General features: G+C 49.4%; 11 protein-coding genes across 11 annotated transcripts; 5 read left to right on the forward strand and 6 right to left on the reverse strand.

Moving 5' to 3' along the window:
• Positions 1-291: 291 nt before the first annotated feature.
• On the reverse strand, positions 292-732 carry T310_9603 (uncharacterized protein; the record flags this gene model as incomplete). Its single annotated transcript, XM_013467941.1, has 3 exons — positions 292-437; positions 499-523; positions 583-732. The coding sequence occupies 3 exons, from the start codon at positions 730-732 to the stop codon at positions 292-294; spliced, it is 321 nt and encodes a 106-aa protein (XP_013323395.1).
• A 1140-nt stretch (positions 733-1872) lies between these two features.
• On the forward strand, positions 1873-4301 carry T310_9604 (mRNA cleavage factor complex component Pcf11; the record flags this gene model as incomplete). The annotated part of the gene is made up of 6 exons (XM_013467942.1): positions 1873-2040; positions 2236-2673; positions 2731-3491; positions 3559-3754; positions 3820-4185; positions 4248-4301. 6 exons carry the CDS (start codon positions 1873-1875, stop codon positions 4299-4301), a joined length of 1983 nt encoding a protein of 660 aa, XP_013323396.1.
• Positions 4302-5286: 985 nt separating this feature from the next.
• Positions 5287-6698, forward strand: T310_9605 (Trans-1,2-dihydrobenzene-1,2-diol dehydrogenase; the record flags this gene model as incomplete). Its single annotated transcript, XM_013467943.1, has 4 exons — positions 5287-5323; positions 5422-5442; positions 5518-6048; positions 6112-6698. The coding sequence occupies 4 exons, from the start codon at positions 5287-5289 to the stop codon at positions 6696-6698; spliced, it is 1176 nt and encodes a 391-aa protein (XP_013323397.1).
• A 1075-nt stretch (positions 6699-7773) lies between these two features.
• On the reverse strand, positions 7774-8751 carry T310_9606 (Adenylate kinase; the record flags this gene model as incomplete). Its single annotated transcript, XM_013467944.1, has 4 exons — positions 7774-8185; positions 8240-8394; positions 8470-8522; positions 8583-8751. 4 exons carry the CDS (start codon positions 8749-8751, stop codon positions 7774-7776), a joined length of 789 nt encoding a protein of 262 aa, XP_013323398.1.
• Positions 8752-9536: 785 nt separating this feature from the next.
• T310_9607 (26S proteasome regulatory particle subunit Rpn8) lies at positions 9537-10726 on the forward strand (the record flags this gene model as incomplete). The annotated part of the gene is made up of 3 exons (XM_013467945.1): positions 9537-9720; positions 9778-10049; positions 10133-10726. 3 exons carry the CDS (start codon positions 9537-9539, stop codon positions 10724-10726), a joined length of 1050 nt encoding a protein of 349 aa, XP_013323399.1.
• A 192-nt stretch (positions 10727-10918) lies between these two features.
• Positions 10919-12322, reverse strand: T310_9608 (uncharacterized protein; the record flags this gene model as incomplete). Its single annotated transcript, XM_013467946.1, has 2 exons — positions 10919-10969; positions 11633-12322. 2 exons carry the CDS (start codon positions 12320-12322, stop codon positions 10919-10921), a joined length of 741 nt encoding a protein of 246 aa, XP_013323400.1.
• Positions 12323-12641: 319 nt separating this feature from the next.
• On the reverse strand, positions 12642-14567 carry T310_9609 (uncharacterized protein; the record flags this gene model as incomplete). Its single annotated transcript, XM_013467947.1, has 3 exons — positions 12642-14002; positions 14051-14447; positions 14535-14567. The coding sequence occupies 3 exons, from the start codon at positions 14565-14567 to the stop codon at positions 12642-12644; spliced, it is 1791 nt and encodes a 596-aa protein (XP_013323401.1).
• Positions 14568-15885: 1318 nt separating this feature from the next.
• Positions 15886-17212, forward strand: T310_9610 (Peroxin 16; the record flags this gene model as incomplete). The annotated part of the gene is made up of 3 exons (XM_013467948.1): positions 15886-16135; positions 16192-17032; positions 17089-17212. 3 exons carry the CDS (start codon positions 15886-15888, stop codon positions 17210-17212), a joined length of 1215 nt encoding a protein of 404 aa, XP_013323402.1.
• Positions 17213-17400: 188 nt separating this feature from the next.
• On the reverse strand, positions 17401-18511 carry T310_9611 (Ribonuclease; the record flags this gene model as incomplete). Its single annotated transcript, XM_013467949.1, has 2 exons — positions 17401-17427; positions 17474-18511. 2 exons carry the CDS (start codon positions 18509-18511, stop codon positions 17401-17403), a joined length of 1065 nt encoding a protein of 354 aa, XP_013323403.1.
• A 395-nt stretch (positions 18512-18906) lies between these two features.
• T310_9612 (uncharacterized protein) lies at positions 18907-21107 on the forward strand (the record flags this gene model as incomplete). Its single annotated transcript, XM_013467950.1, has 5 exons — positions 18907-18971; positions 19065-19225; positions 19327-20520; positions 20574-20822; positions 20857-21107. 5 exons carry the CDS (start codon positions 18907-18909, stop codon positions 21105-21107), a joined length of 1920 nt encoding a protein of 639 aa, XP_013323404.1.
• A 1318-nt stretch (positions 21108-22425) lies between these two features.
• Positions 22426-23254, reverse strand: T310_9613 (uncharacterized protein; the record flags this gene model as incomplete). Its single annotated transcript, XM_013467951.1, has 2 exons — positions 22426-22539; positions 22763-23254. The coding sequence occupies 2 exons, from the start codon at positions 23252-23254 to the stop codon at positions 22426-22428; spliced, it is 606 nt and encodes a 201-aa protein (XP_013323405.1).
• Between the last annotated feature and the right edge of the window lie 183 nt (positions 23255-23437).

Below are 23437 nucleotides of genomic sequence, written 5' to 3' on the forward strand. Positions count from 1 at the left end.
AATGAACGAGTGGAAAACTATCTAAACATTGCTACCCGGTACCAAAGACGCCACCAAGGAGAACACCACTAGACCATAGGTAATTTCCATAAACCAAGCCCCCGTCCAGAACCCTGACCTTTTAATCGTGACCATCTTAATTCTTTTCCATTTATATTGGGATTCCATTATGTCAGGTATTCCCCCGACAAGCAGACCGTGCTGCGGACCATTCAAATGCAATGCCGGCGAGTTTAGAACTCATTTTCTTCGCCAACGAAACTGCCATCGACAGAGACCATCTTATCCTCCTCAATGACGGGATTGAATGCAGCGGACAATGTCGATACACTCTTGATGGCATTGGCAGAAGCCTTTGCCGCGAATCCTCTGGTTGCCTGCGTCAGTGACGTCGTTCAGTAGTTGGGAGAGAAGGGGTCGATAATACTTGATCAGATCTAGGGGAAAAGAAATGTCAGTAAAGAAGTGAGTAACCAATTGAAGGAAGCTGGGACTTACGGTATTCATGGGTGATAATGCCACCCTATTGTAGAAGCAGGTCAGCGATAGTAACAAGATGGGAAAAGTGGATATTCAGCATACGGCATCTTTGATAGCTTGCTTTGCCTGGCCCAGAACCGAGTCTGGCGTATCTTGAGGATAAGTGACAACGAAAGACTTATGTGGCTGGACGGCAAGGGCCACTTGGACGAGGCTGCATAGGAAAACAACGAGGAAGAGCTTCATATTCATCTTGCTGGTAGGAGCGTGCTGGCACTTAAAACAATAGTACTAGGTTGGTTAACAAATCGTGCGGAGTCACTGAAGGGCGATTGCACACACTGTATTAATGATTCGAGATACTTGCCAGTTCAGATATAGGCTCTTTGCAAGGTCTCCAGCTGGAGGATCGTAGGGTGATGAGTTGGGTTGCTGGGGATTGTCTCGCCGGCTGCGATTCGCCGCCGAGCGTCACTTGCGTCACTCGGGATGCGGGACAACCCCCGGCTCCCTATAGGTTGTACTGCTTGCTGACTCAGCAGTCAAGCCGTGAATCGACGACGGCCTAGGGAAAGCTAAATAATAATTCGCTCCTCTCACTCTTGCTGCTCTTTCTTCCGTCCACGCCCCCCATCCCGACTGCCTCCACGCTCCTCTTTGTGCTTGCACAGCTTTCATCTCCTTGATCCTTTCTCATTCTAGATTTGCTGTTAATTCCTTGTTTCGGTTTTGCTTTTCGACTCGTTCCAGTTCAGCGTTGCCTCGTTCGGTTGCTATTGGGTGTACCCCTTCCTTTCTTGCTTGTCCGCCGCTTCGACTTCATTTGTCGTTCTTCGTATTTCTGCTGCTCTTTCTCTGCAAGGAGGCTACTGAGGCAGGATTCTGGAGGCGGATACGGAGCTATTGGTGGCTTCAGGTTCTCTTTTCACACGGGTTGGAGGTGTTCGCATGACCTGTTGTTCTCAGTCTCACGAAGATAGCTAGCAAGCATTCTACAAGTTTCGCCTGTTCATTCCACATTCTGCACTTCCAAGAGATCATTTGAAAAACACAAAGGAAGGACAAGGAATCAGAAGACATTCGTTCCCCAGATTGGAACTTCCAGAGGATATCAAAAAAAGGAATCTGGTTAAAAAAAGGGAAGAGAAAAAAAAGGAAGAGAGAAAAAAAAGTAACAAGAAGATACTGGAGAGGAAAAAAATAAAAGAAAGAGAACAAAGGAGAAGAAAAAAAAGGCAAACACAGACAAATCAAACTCAATCGTCCTTGAATCAAGGAGAAGGCATCGCCTTTCTCCCGCGGGTACTTGTCACCGTCAATCTTTTCTCCAAACTTCCTGACCGTGAATCTCTGACCCTCTATACCTGACTCACCTTTGTATAACCCTACATCATGTCGTCGAGCCTTCCATCCGATGAAGTTGCTGAGGACTACAAGAATTCGCTTGAAGATCTAACCACCAATGACAAATTCCAGATCAGCAATTTGACGGTCATAGCCAAGGAAAACACAGAACATGCTATGGCTATTTCACGAGTTCTGGAGAACCATATTAATACTGTAGGTGCCTCTCTCCCTCTCCTTTCCGCTGTCTGCTGTCGATGTCTTCTGCTGCCCCCTGGTTCTGCTCTATCCTTGCTTTTGACCTCTCTGAATCGATTGATTTTGTCCTGTACTCCAGGCCCTGTGTTTTCGTAGTGTTATTTTTGGGGCGAAGCGATTCTAATTGTGGCTTTGTAGACATCACCGTCACAGAAACTGCCTGCTCTCTATGTAGTCGACTCGATTGTGAAGAATGTAGGGACTCCCTACACTCTATTCCTGGGTCGCAATCTTTACCAGACATTTATGAATGCGTACACACTGGTCGACGCGCCGACACGCAAGAAGCTAGATGAGATGCTCAAGACGTGGAAGGAACCCGTTCCCGGGTCATTGGATCCCAGGCCCGTGTTCCCTGTTGAAATCACACGCAGTATCGAGAATGCTCTGATCAAGGCAAGAACAGCAGCCCTTCAGCAGCAACAGGCAAGAAGTCAACAGCAACAGGATGTGCTCGGGCGAAACCGTGGTGTTGCAACGCCTCCAGGTTGGACACATACTCCCACTCCGCCGCGATATCCGCCTTCGTCTGGCCCGAATTATCCTCCCCAGTATGGGGCCAACGGCCATCATCAAGCCTATTCGTCTGCTGTGAGTACAGATTTTTCCTGTTCGCTTTCCCAGAAGACTGTTCTAATGTTCTGTCAGGCCGAATCGTACCCCCCTAGATATTCGCAAACGCCTCAGCAATTCTCTTCTTCCACGCCTCAGTCTGGTCAGGAGGTTGACCTGGGTGCCCTGCATCGCGACATAGAAAGCCTCATATCAACCGCTCGAACCGACTTTGCTAATAACCCTCTTGACGTTGCTGTTCAGCAACGTCTTAAAGCTCTTCTGGATCTCCAGGGAATCCTTCAGCGTCAGGAGCTTCCCCAGGACCAACTCAAACTTGTGCGAGACCAGGTGTCCGCCCTGGCACCGGCGTCAAGACCAGTTTCTCAGCCTCCATCGAATTTCCCTCAAAATCTCTCTGCTGTCCCAACTACCGCAGGTCACCCTCAAGCTATACCCACTCCCCCTACCCAGGCAATTCCGCAACAGACTCCGCAGCCAAACTTACAGCAATTATTAAATCCTGGAACACTCGCAGAACTGATCAAGGCGACAGCGAACCGTCAGCAGCCTACTCCACCTCCGGCTGCTAATATTCACCCTCAAGTCCAACAGACCAGCACTCCGCAACCTTCTGCTGCAACCCCGGCAACTCCAGAAAGTACTCTTATCGCAAATCTTAGAGCTCGGGGACTTCTTCCACCTGTTACCTCCACGCCACCAGCCTCCTCTCCTTTTAACCTTCCCCTCATCGTGCCTGGTCAAATTCGATATACGCCTCCTGTTTCAAATCCCCAAGTCTCAACTACGCCAGATATCACGATCAACGTGCAGATGAGCACTGCATCTATCAAAATGTAAGGATTATTTTGCCTTTTATACCCCTTGTCCGTGCCAGTCGCTGACTCTGGATAAAATTGGTAGCCCTCGTCCCACTCTCATAACTCATCTTTACGAAGCAAAGACCAACAAGTGTGGTACCTGTGGTCGCCGTTTCTTTGCCAATGAAGAGGGGAAGCAAAAGAAAGCACGCCACCTTGATTGGCATTTCAGAACAAATCAGCGAATGGCCGAGGCTGCTAAGCGCGGACAGAACCGCAGCTGGTACGTGGATGAAAGGGTCAGTATTAGTGATATCTCCTTTGTCCGTTGGCATGCCGAGCGCATGCGCTGACAGGTAGCTAGGATTGGATTAAATCACGAGAATACGATGACGATACTGGCCCTGCGGGTACTGTAACCGGCAGTACAGGTGCAGCGGCCGATAGCGAAGCGGCTAAAAAGAAACCGCAGAAGCAGTGGATCCGTGCTCCTAACGATGTTGGGTTGCGGAATGCTCCCTGTCCGATTTGTCAAGAGAAGTTTGAGTCCACATGGTCAGAAGAGGTTCAGGATTGGATCTGGCAGGACGCTGTCAAGGTTGGTAATCGAGTGTACCATGCCAGCTGCTATGCCGAAGTCACCAAAGATGGCCCGGCTTCAGGACGGGGAGGGACGCCTTCTGGACGGACAGGAACTCCTGATTCAGTGCTGGGAAAGCGCAAGGCAGAGGTGGGTTTATACTTTCGCTAGCTAGTAGTAATTGGGGATTTACTGACTCTTTCTTCTCTTAGGATACCGATTCTCCCGGTCATAAGGTTCGAATCAAGACGGAACCTGTATCGTGATTTCGCTTACGTGTCCCTGTTGATATCCCTCCATTCTTCATTGTATTTTCCCTCCCTACTCATGGATTTCTTCAACATTCTGTTGAATAGGCGGCGGGAGTTTCCATGCGCAATCTTTGTTTGAGCTGGGCTCTGTCATGGATTAATGACTGTACAAGGCATAGTTTTGCGCGTGTGTTCTGAGCATCTTTATTCCAGTCATCATGCATTTACAGGCGTGTTTCACTTGAAAAGAGGAGTTTCTTACATGGCGGTCCTATCTTGTCTTTTTTTTCTCCATCTTTTCCTGTCTACCACTTACTTGCATTTAGTTCGTGCCAAAGCCAAAACAAGGACGGAAAGTTCATGGCCCGGCCCGGAACAGAGAATTACCTGGTAGCACCATTCCCCGGGAAAAAGATCAGGCTTAAATGTGATCAAATTGACCACTCACAACTATTCCATAGTCCTAGTGTGACACGGATGTAACGCAGCTGATATCTGTGAAGCCCTTCCAATCCCCAGGATTAATAAATATAATCTATAGGACAAAGGTGTGTCCAAACCCAAGCAAGGATGACAAAGGTGGGTCAAAATTAATTCGGGAAACTTGCCGTTCCCTCGGACGATGATACGTCATGCCCGTTCCACGGAAACCCTGGAAGCAATTCGAGATTTGCCTAAAATGGAGGGGGATACCCCTCTCCCGGATGTCCTCCAGGCCTTCAAAACTTTAAAAAGGGCGGGGAGGTGGGCGGGTAGGTGGGATATTGTGAAGCTACCTATTTACCTAATTGGAACAACAAGCTCTCTTTTTTCTTTATCTTCTTTTTCCTTCTCTGCTCCGTGCACCGCCAGGACAATTGTTAGAAGTACATACATACTGTACAGTACATACACCCATCCATACGTATCCAATCCAAGAATCGACGACGCGTCCCACAAGTAAAACTCAATCGATTGCCCCCTTTTATAAATTAAGCAAAGACCAAAAAAGAAAGCAAATATGGCGAGCCCGTTCAACGCACGGTGGGGTATTCTGGGTATGTATATCGAGGATGCAAACTTGTTATATCCCCCCCTCCATTGAGTAAGAGCCTTGACAGAGGAAATAATTTAAGCTAACGTTTTCCAATTACAGCTACTGGTGGGATTGCTGCAAGTACGTTATGTTCTTGACCTCTTACTTCATGCTATGAGAAAAAGAGGGAAAATAATAACAATCGCGAACCACCAGCCTTCGTAAAGGATCTCTTGAAAAACCCCAAACTACGAGGGACCAACGATGTCACTCATACGGTGACTGCCGTCGCCTCGTCTTCATCCAAGGCCCGGGCGGAGCAGTTCATCGCTGAGACCAAGATCCCCGGGCCTTGCGCCGCATACGGCTCGTACGCGGAGCTCGTCAAGGACCCCAATGTCGACATCATCTATGTAGCCACGCCGCACTCGCACCACTACCAGAACACAATGCTCGCGCTGGAGGCAGGCAAGCATGTCCTCTGCGAGAAGGCCTTCACCGTCAACGCAGCGCAGGCGAAGATCCTGTGCGAAACGGCCAAGAAGAAGAACCTGTTCTTGATGGAAGCCGTCTGGACCCGGTACTTCCCTCTCAGCATCAAGGTCCGGGAATTGATCCAGAAGGGCGAAATTGGCGAAGTGCTGCGCGTTATCGCCGATAACAGCTTTGGCGAGGATGTCGAAACGGTCTGGGGGACACAACACCGCATGGTGAACAAGGATCTGGCTGGAGGTGCACTGCTCGACTGTCAGTAATCCCAGATCCTTCATTTTTGCACTGGCAAGAGGATAGTTAGACTAACAGACACAGTGGGTATCTACTCTCTCACCTGGGTCTTCCAGACTCTCTACCACACTCTTCCCCGGTCCCAGCGCAAGCCTCCATCCGCCATTGCGACACACATGACCCCGTACCACCTCACAGGCGCCGACGAGGCGACCACGATGCTCATCACCTTCCCCACGACCACTCCGTCCAACCTGCCTAATCAGACCTCGCACGCCGTCGCCATGACGCACCTCCGCATCGCGACGGATCCGGACAAGAACAACTCCACCCGGCCCGCGATTCGTATTCAGGGTACCAAGGGTGAAATCCAGGTCGATGGACCGGCATTCCGTCCTGTGAGATTCCGAGTGATTCCCCGCAAGGATGAGAATGCCACCGAGCCTGTGACCATCCGCGAGGAGACCTTCCCCTTCCCTGACAACGGCCATGGTATGTACTGGGAGGCAGACGAGGCGGCACGGTGCGTGCGGGATGGCAAGCTCGAAAGCGAGACACTGCCCTGGGAGGAGAGCATCCTCATCATGGAGGTCATGGATGAGGTCCGCAGACAGGGTGGATTAACCTACCCTGAGAAGATTGAGTCGACCGTCTACCCTCTGCAGCTGTAAATTAGGACATGCTCCCAATGGGTCGGAGGAGACCTGTCCCAGGCTGAGCGAGACAAATTAAATTGTAGATATAGCATAGCATAGCGACAAGATACAGAAGACAACGTTTTTGGGAAACCGCTAAATGCGACGGCCAAGGGGTCGGTAGTATCTCCCAACCCATTCGCGTGTCCTCGAATGTCGGCTGTCTGGCCTTGTTGAGACATTTCAGTAATACATATTCAATAAAATAAAAACGGGAAAAAAAAAACTCGCATCTGAGAGTTTGACATAAGGTAAGCTCCATTGTGCGTCAGCCTCACACAGCGGTTACAATGTGTCTGCACATCGTGGCATGAGAAGTGAAAGTTTTGAAATACGGAACTTTTTTTTTTCAAAAAAAAACCCCCAGCCATTCAGGAGCTTATAGTGTGAAATAAGAGATTTCTGACGTGCAACGGAGAATGTACAGGTTTACTTCATATGTACGTAAGTTGGTTTGCTTCGTTTGTGTTGTACTCTAGACCTAAGTCTAGAGTCATGTGCCAATGGCCATGGAACAACAGGTCTTATTGAACAGAATCAGAAATAAAATTCTCTTTTCTCACGCTTCCTATCTAGATGCGTTAGTAATGCTCACAGAACCTGATTGAATTGGGACGAGAAGTTCATGTTCAAGCTGACAATTGCAAGGTGTGAATCTAAAATCTACAGGTCATCAAAACGTCAATCAGATGAGATTGCATTTGATATACCATCATCAATGCAGAAAAGTACAGTACATACTATACAGGAGCAAACAGTTCCCGCAGCAGTCCTATGTGCGAGTACAGTTTGCTCACGCCTTCTCCTTTCACCTGCAGTCTGCCACCAAAGCAAATGCCGAGACAAAAAAAGGAATATGATAACTTTTCCGCATGAGATGGTCATGAGCGCATCCATCACGCTCAAGTGAGGTATATTTCTCAAGCTTCTATCCATTGTTCCCAACCCAACTGTGGATTGCTTCAAAATTTTTTCCCCTTGCTCTTCTAACCCAGCCAGTAAGAAGAAAGCGAAATCGAAATATAGCAACAGACCTGTTGCAGCAGAGGTTTTACTTCGACTTCTCAAAAACACCGAGGAGACTCTTCCACACCTGACCGGGTTCCTGGCTCGCGTCAATGCCACGCCAGATTCCAGTCTTCTTGTAGTATTCAACCACAGGGGCTGTCTGTGCGTGGTACGTGGCCAGTCGCTTCTTGAGGGTCTCCGCATTGTCATCAGACCGCTGGATCAAAGGCTCGCCGGTCACGTCATCCTTCATGTCCTCCTTGGGAGGGTTGAAGATCCTGTGGTACGAACGTCCCGAGGCCGGGTGGATCAGACGACCCGTTATCCGGGCGACCAGCAGCGCATCATCGATCTGCAACTCGATGGCATGGTGCAACTTCTGTTGGCGGCTAGCAAGCATTTCATCCAAACGCTCCGCCTGAGCGACGGTGCGAGGGAAGCCATCCAGGATGAACCTGTGCGATTGCTGTCAGCGCCACACCAGAGTCACCCATAGGACCATTCATTACCCGTTCTGGCATTCCTTGTTCGTCTCGAGCTCATTCTTGATCATGTTGACCATGATCTCATCACTGACCAGCCCACCCTGATCCATAATCTTCTTGGCCTCCAGCCCGAGCGGGGTCTTCTTTGCGACCTGGGATCGCAGCATGTCTCCGGTGGCCTGGCAAAGAGAGCAAACCGGTCAATTGAAACGCATCCAACCGAACTCCTCAAGCGCAAGCGCAGGTGAGCTTACCAGGTGGCAAATGCAATACTTCTCCTTGATCTTAGGAGCTTGCGTTCCCTTGCCTGTTTCAATGCGTAAGACCATGTCAATCCCTAAACTTGTCTATGGTCACAGAGACTCACCTGCGCCAGGAGGACCCATCAGGACGAGCCGCATCTGCTCTGAGAGTGACTTCGGCTTGGAGTCACTGCCGCCATTGGCCAGACGCTCTTCCAATTGCGCGACACGCGATTCGAGCTTGGAGATGACGTCCTTGAGACCGTCGACGGTCTCCTGCGTGATGGGAGCCATTTGGGGCTACAGAGAAGGAATTGGATGCTCTCCGAGGACAGGACACGGGAAGGCGCAAGGGAGAAGAAGGTGAGCTGGAGAGGCTGACGAGTCGAGCTCGGGAATGGAGAGTGAGGAGGTAGGAGAGGAACAAGCAGGTTTTAGAGGCCGAGCGCGAAAACAGGGCGGGCGGAGCGAGAGAGATCGGAGGTAAGCTCCGCGTGTCCGAGGCTCACTCTGCCTTCCGGAAAGGACAGACTAAGTAAAGTTAGGCTCTTAGTTAAGTAGAAGTGCCCACTGCTCACTGTCCGCCGTCCAAGCCGCTGGGCCGATCTCATCGGGGGAGCTCCAGAAACCCCCCGCCCTGGCTACTAGCGATCGCGGAGAGACGTCCACAACAATGACGTGAAGTGATATCAAGCAGTCTATTGCATAAAATCAAAAATTATAATCATTCTGCCTTCCACAAGTATTTCTGTGAATTATTATGCCAAAAATAGCCGTAAAGGCTGATCGAACGATTTACTATGTGACACGTGACTTCATGCGCCACATTCATTGCTGCCTCAGGCAATAAGGCGTGACAATCTGTGGCTGATGCTGACGGCAGCCATGCAGTTGCTCCCGTACAGGAAGGCCGTACAGCAAGCAAGCAGCCTAGAAGCGCCGGAGCTCCCAGCCATACCACCGTTCCCGGCCTGCCTTAAGTGCTGGATTAGCACTTCCTCATTGACCCTCCGTTTCAGTATTCGTCTTTTACTGTTTGCCTCCAAGTACTCCCTTTTGTTTTTCCTGTTCTCTCCGCCATGCCTGCCACCACGGCGGAGACGCTGTCCCTCGTGACGCGCACCGTCTCTATTGCGCCTCTCGTCCTCCTCTCCGTTGCAGACCACTACGGGCGAACTGCAAAGGGGACGCGAAAACGAGTTGTTGGTGTTCTTCTCGGTCAAAATGATGGCAAAAATGTCCGGGTGTCGAACAGTTTCGCAGGTGTGTACAAGCCGCTGTCCGCTGCCGTGATCTAGTGGTTACTGACCAGGAGATCAGTGCCCTTCGAAGAAGACGAGAAAGACCCGTCCGTTTGGTTTTTGGATCACAACTTTGTCGAATCCATGAATGATATGTTCAAGAAGATCAACGCTCGGGAGAAACTAATAGGATGGTACCACTCGGGGCCGAAGCTGCGGGCCTCAGACCTCGAAATCAATGAGCTCTTCAAGCGCTACACCCCCAACCCATTACTGGTAATTATCGACGTGCAACCAAAGGAGGTTGGCGTCCCGACCGACGCATACTTTGCGGTGGAAGAGATCAAAGATGTGAGTGACTCTGCCGTTGCCTTTGGGTCACGAATGACGAAGGGCGCGGGGTCAGAAGTAGCCAAGGCTTACATACAGCACAGGATGGCACAACAACGACCAAGACCTTCGTTCATACACCGTCAATAATCGAGGCGGAAGAGGCAGAGGAAATCGGTGTGGAACACCTGCTGCGCGACATCAGGGATGTGGCTGTAGGAACGTTGTCCACCCGCATAACCTCCCAACTTCAGTCATTACAAGGTCTCCATCTCCGATTGCGAGACATCGGCCAGTACCTCCAGAAGGTCATCGACCACGAGCTACCCATCAACCATGCCATTCTGGGGAACCTTCAGGATGTCTTCAACCTCCTTCCGAATTTGTCAACTCCGTCAGCGAACGGTGGGGAGTCATCCATCGAGAACAGCGAGCTAGTCCGGGCGATGAGTGTCAAGACGAATGACCAACTCATGGCCATCTATCTCAGCAGTCTGATCCGTGCGATCACGGCATTCCATGACTTGATTGAGAACAAAATTCAGAACCGCCAGCAGCAGGAAGAGAAGGAAGGGAAGAAAGAGGAAGAAGCTGCCAAGAGTGATAAAGAGGGCAAGAAACAGAATGGCACCGCCAATGGCGAGCAGAAGGAAGAGAAAGATAGCAACAAAGAGAAGAGCAAGAAAAAGGGATCATGATGGACGATAGATAGACATGATAATCGATCTGAGCACCGTCTAGAGAGGGGCATGCTTATTACAGAAATGTAATTCTATACAAAAAAAATCTTGGGGAGACGATGTTCGTCCTTTCAAAACAATGATCATCTAGGTATTGGCAACATGGGACTAATTTATTTATCCTAATTCGTAAACGACATATGCTAGAATTTAAAAAGTGTCCAACGGAAAGAGGATGAATGCTTTTCCCTGTATATCGACCTATTAATAATTCTAGTAGTTGATGCAATGATATTGTATGGAGTAGTTGTATATACACAGTCCGTCCATGACTTGGCGTCTGACGGCGCCTTCTATCTGTCTGCATGCATGCATACTTTTCTCAATTGATAGTCTAAAGAATCTGTTCATTCTTGTCAAAAAATATCCCCATAAAGATTCATGGCTATCGGCACTTGGTCGAAAATCACCGATCTTTTTTGTGCGAAAGGAGGGCTCGTTTTCTCTCACTGAGTCCTCCCCAGGGACCTTTTATTGAACATGCATGTGCAGGAATTTCTCTGAACAATACATCTGTGGAAGGTGTGGATATAAGGACTTGCCCGTGTGCCAGAATTTCCAGGTCCTGGCTCGATGGTACGTTGCCTGTTTCGAAACGCTTTCCTTCATTTTGAAGCAAGGGAAAGCCTCAACCAAAGGGAATTCGATACCGTCAAACAAGCAAGTGGGTGGTTGAGACAAATACGTGTTTACTTTTCAAACGTAGGCCTTTCAAACGCTCAGGTAGGATTGCAATCATCCAGCCCACCCAGCACACCATCCTGCTAGTTCCGTCGGTGTAACGATGGACGTTTCTTCTATCCCATTCCCAAAGAGAGAAGGGCAACGCGCCCCCAACACGCAGGCTAGAAGGTGCTTACATACCGGCGGGGAAGATCTCGAAGGGTCACGAGTCAATGTGCCTCCGAACCAACACGTTTCATCGTTTGGTAGTAGATAGGACGCAGTGTCTTCCTCCCTCGCTGATGGTGAGGCCGCTTCTGCGACATGGGTCTCGAGATCTCGAAATGCGGAGAGCGCAAATGCAGGGCAAGTGCAATTCCACGAACGAAGACGGACTTCATAGGTCTTTGGAGGCCCTCCTCGCGTCGACGGTTGGAACATAGAGCGAACAAAGTAGATTTCTTCTTCGTCGGCTTGTCCAGGCGAGAATGCCGAATTAATCTGTTGTGCGTTTCCACGCGGTGAAGCTTCTCGCTCTTCTTCTTCTTCTACTGTACCAGCAGCACTAGCAAGCTCCAATTCCTCTCTGACAATGAACCGTTTCACGAGTCGCCGGTCCAAGATATCGAGAGCGAGTAACAGCTCATTGGGAAAGAGGCAGTGAAGAGTGAGCATGAGAGACTTCACTCTTGATAAATCAGATGCAGGAAGTCTTGACAGTGTATTCTTCGCCCTCTCGTGCTCTTGATTCCGAGAAAGCAGAGCTCCCGTATGATGGGCAGGTCCATCCTTTGTTGTTGGGTTCTCGAAAGACGCCAACTGGGTTATCAGACTGGTCAAGAAACGGGAAGTGCACGGTATTAAAGGAGGACGTGCATCATCAGTGTCCATCTCAGTATGGATACTATCATATGCGTTTGAAATGTTTTGAATGTTGTAGTTTAATCCGGTTTCATCCTTTGATTAATTGGTCATCGTTGGGAGTTGAATGCTTGAATGGATGCAAAGGGTTATTGGTTGATGAATGGCTTCTCCATTAGGCGGGAAGAAATCCGCCAATCTGCAAATAAAATAAAGATCCCCGTCAACCATATACTACTCTCTACGGCATAGTTGAATTAGATTTCTCACTAACTGTATAACTGACATTTTAAGCACTTCCTCTTCCAGATTGATTCTGCACAAAACATCAGTAAGCATGCCTGTTATCTCAATTTCTGTTTCTCGCTGTTGTCCGGCCTCGCTGTCGTGATCTTCCCCGAGATGTTGTCTTGGCCCTTTTTGCCGCAGTTGACGCTTGATCTCCGGTTTCTTGTTGTTCAGGGTCCCTCTTCCTCTTCCTAGAGGCAGCTGGTTTACTCCTAGATATTGATTTCTCGGTTGCTTGCCTGGTTTCTTGTGACTCATCTCTACTTTCGGGTTGCTCGGGGGTCTTTTTCCTCTTCTTCGATGTTGCTGATTGACTGGTTCCTGACGCGGTTTGTCGTGTCTTCCTCCCTGGTTTCTTCGAAGTTGTGTCTTGTTCTTGAACGACCTTTTCTTTTGGCTTCACGTTCCCTTTGAGAGTTCCCTCGAGAACGACGTCGGAATCACCCTCACGGAGTGTGATCAAGAGCACGACTGGCTGGGCTTTGGACCTAGTCCTCACCTGCTTCACAAGAGGGCCGAATTCGGAACGTAGAGGAAGTTGTTGCCTAATGCGACCTTCAAGATCTCTCTCATTGATCTTGATCGTACCTTCGAGCCAGACTGGTGTTCCATTGACTGATCCCACAGGATCTTGCGCATTTTCACCTGAAGATTGCAATTCTCCTTGGCGATGATACTGCTCATATCCCGATGCCAGCTCGTATCCAGACGCCTGTTCATATGCTGGCGCCAGGTTGTCCAATGGCACTGGCTCTTTTTGGAGTGTATGCTGACTTGTCTTTCTATATGCGAAAATATAAGATGTCGTAAGTTCGTCTTGTAGCTCCTCAATCCCTTCCTCGGAAATGTGCTGCCGACTTTCGTCATCGAATAACATCCATCCGCCAACCGGTCCCTTGACAACAGCAACGTAATGCCCACTATCGCTGTCTCCGATGTGGAATAAAACACCGTACAGTTCATAGGAAGTACATTGATTCGGGCCGTTACCTCCAGACGCTTTCCCGTACCAAGACTCTATGTCGATACCCATTTGGATTTTAATAGGCGTCGTCACTTTGCCATTGACACCATGTCTGTTGACGTTGATGAAAAGAATGTCTGGTGTCTCAAGAATTGGAGACCACTCGAACATGTCTTTGTCCTTTTTGCAATTGCGGCATGGCTTTCCAGAAAGCTGCTGCGGCCGCATGTAGCTGTTGATAACAGTGTCCATCGGGCACATGGGAATGCCCCGTTTCTTCCTCTCCTTGTTGTTGACTCCATCGTCAGAGACTTGCCCGCCCAGGAACAGTAAGTCATCCGGCTTGGAAGAAGACTCGACCGATTGACAGGCTTCACAGGCGTAATGTCTCTCCACTACCGAAGTAAACACAGGGAGGATAGGTTTGCCACCTCTGATGATAATGAGTCGCTGATCAACTAGTCCCCATTCCTATCAAGAGAATATTTGGAAGATCTCTTACCTACGTGTCGCCTCCTGCTGAAAGCTTTGCAGCACGCACTCCATGTATTCTCGTACATCCTGCTGCTCACCTTCCTGCCAGTCCCCTGGCGCCGTGAAATCCCAAAGCATCCCCACGTAACCCCTAAAGGCTGCATCGTCTTGTCTAACATCGGCGTCAGGGGACCAAAAGATCTCTGCTAGTCGATGAAACAGGCAGATTACGCATGGTATATCTTGATGGGATGGGTCGGGATCGCAGAAGTTTGCAACAAAGTCTGCTGCCCAGTTCAACAGGCAAGGCGTATGGAAGAATAACACCAAGGCCGCATTTCGGTAGCAAGCCTCTTCAGCATTATTCTGTAGTCCTTTCGGGAATGTGTTTCTGGTCGATGAATCCTTCCACTCGGTCTCGATTGCGCTCTGCTGCAATTAGTACTCTATTAAAGTGACTTCCTAGTCTCCCTGGAACAATCTCCTCGGAGTAAGAGCATGTATATTTCTCCTTACCTGGAGGTATGGGTCAGCCGTCCCTGAAGACATTTCTACGCTTCAATCCAGGTGCTATAAAGCGAAAATTGGAGACGCTCAAACAAAGGCTGTTGTCGATCCAATAGATCCGTTGAGGACATGTAGCTTGAGGGCCGTCCCATCGTTGCTCGCTCTCTTCATGGAGAAAATGAGACATTTATGTCCATCCTGGAGCAGCAATGCTTGTGTGGCGTTTCTTTGTGCTTCGTTATTCTTTCTCATGACTTCTATTCATAGCAGGGAAAAGGTTCCTTGACTGGATGCTCATCGTCCTCCAATGCTTGATTTCAACATCCCAGTCAAATCTGACGAACACTCTTCTGTGAAAAGAACATAAAGAACACCTCTTTTTCAAGTGGGAAGAAAGAAGAAGAGAACAAGAAAGGATCGGTCCTAAATTTGGGGCGGGACATTTCTTTGTCTCGTCGACCTTTTCAAACGGGTTGTAAAAGGAGAGAGGTCTCACAGGAGTTCGGTGAAGGTGGTCCATGTTCTCTGTTTTGTTCGAAGGGCGAGTGAGTCTGCTGTTTCGTTATCTTGAGCAATTGGAAGTCAAGAGGATGAATGGATATCGATGTCTGAGATCATGTGTAAAGCATCTTTTTGACTATATTGGTATCATAAATTATACCATCTTTTATGAAACCTCACTCCAAATAGGGACATGGACGCCACGAGTTCTGCAGCCCTACGAAGTAAGGAATCCAACACCTGCATGTCATCACTTGCATATGGCAAAGACAAGCATTATCTCAATCCTATTTAAAGCCAGGTCCCCTTGGACAGAGCCATCCTATTGGAGTCGGTCGCCTTTGTCATGGAGACTTCAGCTGGCGTGACAAGGGACTGCTTGCATAATTTCCAGGAATAGAAGTAGTCAGTCTTGACAAAGATAATGAGTCAATTACTCCGTATATAAATCGACTAGGTTAGTAGTATACCCACCCCTTGGTGGATCATAGACACAGGTAGCGATAGTCAACGCGGGTTGGCCATGCTGCTTTCACTATAGTAAGTACAGCGCAAGGGACAGGACAGTTGCTTGACTGAATATGTAAAAATTACAACCCATCTGGGTAATGTCTGTTCAGCATCGCATCAGCGGTACACGTACCTCGGCAACGCAGCTGGATGCGGGACACGTGCCGCATCGGCATGTCATTCGCTTCTTGCCCCTGTCGCGGAGTCGCTGCAGCATCCTGAGCCTGGACTACAACCAGCATCAGGAGTGCTCGACTCCTGAGTTTTTTCTTTGTCTCTATGCTTTGCGCCTGGCCAGTGTCGTCATTTATCTTTTCACTTATGTTATGCACGGCACTGCCCTTTTAAAATGGAGTCGCATCGGCACGCCCTCAAACAGATAAATGCGGCGTTGCTGCAACCATCGAAGTGGTTGGCATCTTACGAGGATCTGGTCACGAAAAATGTCAATACTGTGGGCCAGATAGAATCTGCTCTGAGATCCTTGACATATATCCTCACTGGTGGGTATTCTGGTTTCCCCGCTCGTCTCGGCCTTGAAACTGATGTATGTTACTCTCCAGGCCGTTATCGCGAAACCGACCTTCCTTCAGAATGCGGTAAGATTGTGAGTCCCAGACGTCGCAAAAGATTAGCGCGCTGATATGCCGTGCAGTCCATTCTGGAGTGCAACTTCTCTCTCTGTATCATGACTCGCTTGTTTCGCGGGCCATCGCTCGACTTCCACCATCTGTACCTCGTCCTAACCCAACTCCGCATGCCCGCTATACGAAGTACTGGACGTCTCGTTCTCCTCTCTACCACAAGGTCGCGCTCACTCTGCAGATGATTCAGTATACTGAGTTGCTCTGGGAGATGATTGCGCGACGGCGTGGAGAGAAAGTCCGCTGGCGGGTCGTTGTTATCATCGAAATCGTCAAGGCCCTCTGCCGCTTGATGCTACTCCGATTGACCAACTCAAGACCCCTTGTCAGTCCTCCACTTCCCGAACGCGAGGAAGACCCAAGGGCAGCGGAAGCAGACCAGGATACTGGTGATTGGAATGGGATGGATACGCCACCAAGCGAAGGGTCTTCTGAGTTAAGCTGGACGATGCCTCGGACGGGTCTTTCACTTCCGAGTCTTCCTGACGCAAGCGACATTTCCAATTATCTCATCTCCAAAGTCCTGACAGCAGACGACGTCAAACCTCCAAAGGCGTTGTTACATCGCGTTACTGGGCAGGGCCAACTTGCGGAAATACTGTATATACTCCGCCCTGTTGTATATGCTCTCGCAATGCAAAAGTGGTCCGGAAACAAGCGAAGCTGGAGTCCTTGGCTGATCGGCTTTGCCCTGGAGTACGGAAGCCGGCAACTCGCCAAGAAGGACTTCAAGGAACGAGTCGCCGGAGGGCTGCGCGGGCTCACGGGTCTGGAGAGAGAAGAGCTTCGGAAGCGAGGCTGGGCAATGGGATGGTGGCTGATGAGGGGTGCCTTCTACGAAAACATCACAAAGTATGTCGATCTACACCGTTGCTGTTTGTGAACTTGCGGAAACTGACACATAATAGATTGTGGATCAAAGGCGCCGCAGAGAAGATGAAGGGCAAACCTCTATTAGATATCGTGGGAGGATTACTTGAAGATTACGAGTATCTCTGGGACAACTACTATTTCCCGACCGCCACTCTTTGATGAAAGTTTCCTACTGTTTCTTGGAAAGCACAATGTGATCCTGCTGCGTGGACTGCTAGACAGTTCGCATGTATAACTATGGAGTTACCGGGATATGTTTTATCAGTTGAACAGGCTGCTTGGAAATACTGCAGGGTTTGAGAGGTCGGAAGAAGGCAAATCGGAATTGGAAATTGGAGTTATGGGTATCACTCGTTATCGTACATTTCACCAAACTAATGCATAGTACTTTTTCCTAATTCCTCAAAAAGCGGTTCCCACCTTGTTTCCATACCAATTACACAATTCATCATTTTTCCCAGTCTCGTTAGAACCATGGCTCAAAACGAAATCTGTGAGTCGCGTCGTGTCGTCGTCGTCTGCAGGCCATTCCACCTTTGTCGCTTCCTTTCCCTCCAGCATCTCTTTTGCAGTACCCCAGCTAAATCGGCATTCATTGCCCCAACCAAATATGGAATGCATCTCTCTCCGCAGCCAGCCAACACACTTGGAGTCAGACGGATATCCGCTGCCCCAGCCGTCAGCTGGTGTTTGCGTTTCTTGCGAGGCCTCCTGTCGATCTCGCTGAAGAGCCTCGTAGCATACATCTAGCGCAGCATCTCTAGTCACCTTCGCGACAACACTGGCTGCACTGACACATGGATATAGTGCGTCAGCCTTCTTCGCGACAGTGATCTTTAGAGACGGGAAGATCCGCTCCAGCTTCTGCTGATAGGATGCCGGATTTCCGACTGTGTCTATATAGACCTCTCTCACATCAACATGTCTCTCTTCTATAATGCCACGGATGATCTCAATTGTAGCATCCATCGCTTGCGCGTTCAAGTTGTAAGCCCCTACGCCAGGACGCATCATGCCGGAAGAAATATCACGGGCAGAAAGAACCTTGACTGCCCACCCGCAGGAATTGTGAAGCGGATGGTCACTTGTGCATAGGAGACGCATCAGATTCGAGCGCACACCGGGCGTGAGGGCTTTGCTGTCGTTGAAACTATGATCACGAGTAAGGAGCGAATGTTCTAAGTCTTTGGGGAGGTAAAAGGCACTGTAGACCATGGGCCCCAGAACGGGACCGCGCCCAGCCTCATCAACGCCCAAAACACATGGTGTTGAATCAGCAGCTTCATCAGACAGGGAGGTCGATGTGCTAGCCAGCTTCAGTGTACTCGGACAAGGGGAATAGTGGGTGTAGGAGTCTCCGGAGAGCAGGCGCGGCGGATCTATCGAAGGCGGTATGAAGACGTCGCCTGGAGTCTGATCGGGAGTTTCGGGCGACTCCTGTAGGATATCCTCTTCCATGATTCTTTTCCTCGCATGTATGAAAATAAATATGAGTTTTAGAATACCAATTGATTTGGACACGGGGCGTACAAGGAGTAATCCGCATAACTGAGCGAGGATAGCAGCGGCATTCGACGCGTCGGCACTTTTCGGGTCTAGCGCAGCTCTTGCGGGCGTGGGCGCGTCTCCGCCGCATGGGCCGGATGTATACTGGCCGACCACCTGCAGTTTAGCATCTCCCCTCACACACAAGTCCTCCAGCAGGCATTTCAGGCATCCCTCTTCACCCTCATTTCAAGCCTGTTGTTAGCATTGCCGAAGTCGTCTATACCGCGCATCCTATACCCAAGTCGGATTGTCGCTTGCAGCTGTTGTCCTGTTGTTGCCACACATCTAGGTTTTCGAATTTGGCCATGGCTCCTCGGGGGCCTGTAAAAGCTCGCGAATATGACTATTCTAACGTTGGCAAGGCCGGTAGGTGAGTATACTTTTCTTTTTCTGTGGATATCGAATTGGGATGGGGATTTTCTCCTTATCCAGAATTTGCGCGGACGCTGACAACGGGGTTCAGGCGTACCGGTATTACGCTGAAAGAGGGCAAACGCGATGAGCACGGGATGGAAGAGATAGATGGGATGTTTTCATCGCCGGAGAAATCCCCTGTCAGGCCTAACGGTTTCAACAATGGCAACGAGACGATAATGGGTTCCGAGGGCATGTCCATGGATGAAGGTACGTCTTGCGCCGACCGGTTTCTAGCGATATCCTACACGTTTGTGTTGCGTTGTGTTTTATCAGAATCGCACTGTGCTCATACAAATCATGAGTTCTAGGAAACGCTCCTGGACCTGCCGATTTCCTTTCTCGGTCCAATGGTCAGCGGGGGTCATATTTTCCTCCTCCTGTCGCGCGATCACCTATGAAAACCGGCCTCACCGGTTCACCTCGAAGAACACCAGGCGTGCGATCGTCACCAGTGGTTCAGAGTGATCAAACTTCCCCCAGTCCGTCCTCTGTGCGCCAGCGGAACAACAAGGAATCCACGCGATCTGATCGCCGTCCTCTGAACGACCGTCGACCGAACACAGCTCCCGTCACGAATGGTGTACGAGGCAAGGGTAAAGAAAAGGAGTCGGCAGTTGAACCAGAAGCTACCGCAGACTTTTCAGACAATGAAAACAATCTGGTGTACGGAGACGAAAATCTAGGCGATCAAACACATGACGATTTGACTGCTGGTGAGAATGGAGATCAATATGGCGACGATACAGCCGAATATACTACCCGCACGGAAGACGTTGGGGCTCAAGATGCTTCAGAGGAAGCATCACCATCAGTTGTAGCAGCTGATACACGAAAATCTCACCAAAAGAAGTCTGCTGCAGATGTCGATGGGAAGCGTGCCTCACAGAAAGTCGCCGATGACACGCAAAACAATGCGCCAAAGCGGAAGCGTCCGGGACGGCCTCCGAAAGCGCAAGCACAGGCTAATGTAGACGAGGAGCCACTTGACCGACGACCTTCGAAGAAAGCGAAGTCCTCTAGAGCTGATACCGGGAATTCGACGACACAGTTGAATCCGGAATTGGAAAAAGTTGTTGAGAATTATGCCAAACGTACGGGTCCTCTCAAAGGTCGCAGCTTATACATTCTCAAACGTGAAACGCCATCGGATGAAAAAGTGGTGCACACCCGGTCTGGAAGAGTATCAGTGAGACCTCTGGCATATTGGCGCAATGAGCGATGTGTCTATGGCGACGGCGAGGCAGAAGTTGGAGAGCGATTTCCTCTATCCACCATCAAGGAAATCATCCGAACGGAAGAGCTGCCGCCTGAGAAGAGGAGGACAGGGAAACGTAAAACGTCTAGTAAAAAGTCGAAAACAAGGAGAAGCAAAGATGACGAATCGGAGGATGAGGAGGAAGACCACGCGGACCCCTGGGAAACCGAAGGTGGAGTCCTCCACGGGTACATCAGGAAATGGAATCCGGAGACTCAGACGGCTACAGATGAGGAGGAAGTGCTGGGTACGTTCCCTCAAGACATAGTCTGCCCTTGCAACACTGACATGAAAGTGTAGACATTGCCTATGCCCCAGCAGGCATTGAAACCCGAGATGTTAAGGACTCGACTTTCCGCTTTGCAAAGCTGCTCAGTTCTCCTTTCATCGGATCGGGGATTGTCGAAATTCCCCCTGGCGGGGTCAAGAAGCCGAAGAATTCCAAGCGAATGCACATGGTCTTTTATGTCTGCCACGGCCGAGTGCAGGTCGATATATCAGGTGTCCAATTCAGCGCCGGGAAAGGATGTGTCTTCCAGGTTCCCAGAGGTAATATACCCTTCCGATCTACTGAAATATCCAGAGGAGGAGACACTAACACAAATCTCAATCACAGGAAATTACTATAGTTTTGCGAATGCCTATCAAAGCGATGCACGATTGTTCTTCACGCAGGGGTGTGTTCCAACTGAGGCAGAAAAGGCGGAAAAGGCCGATAATTCTGCGAGTACGGCCTCCAAACCTGCTGCTTCTGAACAGGAATCCTCTGCCGAAAAGTCTCAGACGAAAGGCAAGGGGCGAGGCAAATCCAAGGCCTCTGAGAACAAGCGATAAAAAGGGGGATAGATATTGTTCCTTTCACTTCATGCCTATCGAATGAGTTTTACTATAATCCTGTTGTTTGCGACGCCTTTGAATCTGTTTAATATTATTGCGCATATTTAGCCGGCTTTTTCAGGAGCACTTGATGACGGAGTTTCTTGGTTTCTTTCTTTCCGATGGGTTGGGGTGGAATCTTGGCGTCTCAAGGTTCTGCTTGTTGGATGATACTCGAAGACTGGCATTCCCCGAGCTCACCAAACTTGCCTTTATGTCTTAAACGACAGGTATCTCCTGTATTACGGTAGTGTTATCGATCAGCGTTGGATATATTCTCATACGTCGGGATAGTCGGTGTCATCTTATTGACCTTCGCATGTTAGTTTGTGGTCTTAGCCAATCTTCAATTTGGTTTAAACAGAACAGCTTATCCTTGGGTAAGATGTCCTGGATTTTTTCAGAGCCTTCGTATTGTCGATGAATAACTGAGTTTGGAAAAGATACGTCTGGATGGTATCAAGGATTCACCTCCCAAATCCAGAGCCGAGACAATAGTCCACGCCATGTTCGATAGTCTCAAGTTATATATAGAGACTTGGAAGTCACAACGTGAATGCAACCCTGAACGAAGCTGGAAAGCATCCAGGTGACCAGATATATAGCATACTATATTTATATCACATCTGTCATCTGGTAGAATTGGAAAGTTGTGTCCTGTCGACCTGTCCAGTATCCATCCATGTGGGACTGCTGCAGGTTAGATAATAGTTGGACCTGGTTCGGGGAAGATCAGCGCTTGTGAGTTATTTTTTTCTCTTGTGGAGTGAGCTCGAGCCTCGCTTGGATGTTGTTGTTCACTTAGGAAGGAGTCACTGTGCTTGGGGCCGTTCTTGGGGGTCTTTGGGTGTCACGTTACCCTAACACGTGTTCCCGAGTACTCTGTACATCCGTTTGTTCTCCTGTGGAACATGTCAAATTATCGTGCTGATTGTTATATTTAGTTTAGCTATTTACGTATATCTGGTCGCCTGATCCAACTTCTCAGCTGTTAACAACGTGTCTTGGTCAGAGTTGCATATTATAGATACTACTGTACTTCTACTACGTACAGGAGTTATTTTTTTTTTTTGAACTTTGTAGGTACCGGTATCTGTTTCACTCCACGCCTGTCAATTCCTGCAAATAGGATTTGTCTGGCTGTCGGGCACGAGTGGCAGTGGCACAGACGGAGTGGCTTGGTTTTATCGAAATGACGATCTACTCCAATTACATCATGCGGTTGCATGGTTCTATTGTTAGTATCGAAGATCCGGCCTTGTCTATTGGCGAGGATTCAGGAGTCGGCCACTACGCGAGTGCTTGGCGACGCCGTTTCGCGTTCCTCTGACAGCCAGCCTTCCTGTAGGCTAGCTAGCTGCTGCTGGCGAAGTAGTCCTGTACTGTAGAACTAGGGGATCCTTCTAGCATTGGATAATGTATTACTTAAAAAGTCAACCTCTCCCCTATGTGCTGTGCTTCTTGTTTTTGTATTTATATCACTATCACTACCTCCTTCTCAAGAAGAGCTCTTGCTGAACAAACCACTCAATTCCACATCCAAAACCATATCACTGCCGGTCAACAAGACTCGACACTTGAACTTAAAAAAAAAAGAAGAAACAACAACAGACAACATGCGCCTGGATCTTCTCCTCGCCGGCCTCGCCGCCTCCATCGCTCCTCTCGCAGATGCTCGTAGCGTCTACCACCTCTACGGGGCAGCAGGCAAAGCTCCCTGGCAAGTGACGAACTTCGAAGTCGGCTGCTCGCCCGGCGGCTGCGCATACAGCTTCGTGATTTCGGGCCGCGCCGGGCCCAACACGCCGGGCTTCAACACCACCTGCCAGGGCACCGATGTCGCGGGCGACTACCAGCCCTGCGCCGACAAGACGGTCAGCGCGAACCTGATCCCGCGCTCTTACCCGGTCTGGAACCTCCAGGTCAGGCACCGGTGGACCGTGGACAACTTCGGCGGCTTCTCCGAGGAATACGGCAATGCCAACATCACGGCCGGAACGACCAACTTTACTGTTCCGATCACGATGCAGGATGGCGCGTCGTGAGAAGTCCTGAATCAAGAGAGAGAGAGAACGAACATTCGAAATCCTCATATGATCGATCATCGTTACATGCCATGCTTGCTTTTTTTCTCAAAGCATCCCGAGAGATACCATTCATCTTGCACGGCGTCGACGGGCGTTGATTTAATGTCTACTATTGAATTTTTCTTGCACATGGAACCAGAGGTCCATCCTTCCTTACATTATATATACACTTAATGTTTATGACCGATGACCGATACATAA

Source organism: Rasamsonia emersonii (assembly GCF_000968595.1).
Source record: "Rasamsonia emersonii CBS 393.64 chromosome Unknown ctg1118621762158, whole genome shotgun sequence".
Classification (NCBI taxonomy): Eukaryota; Fungi; Ascomycota; class Eurotiomycetes; order Eurotiales; family Trichocomaceae; genus Rasamsonia; species Rasamsonia emersonii.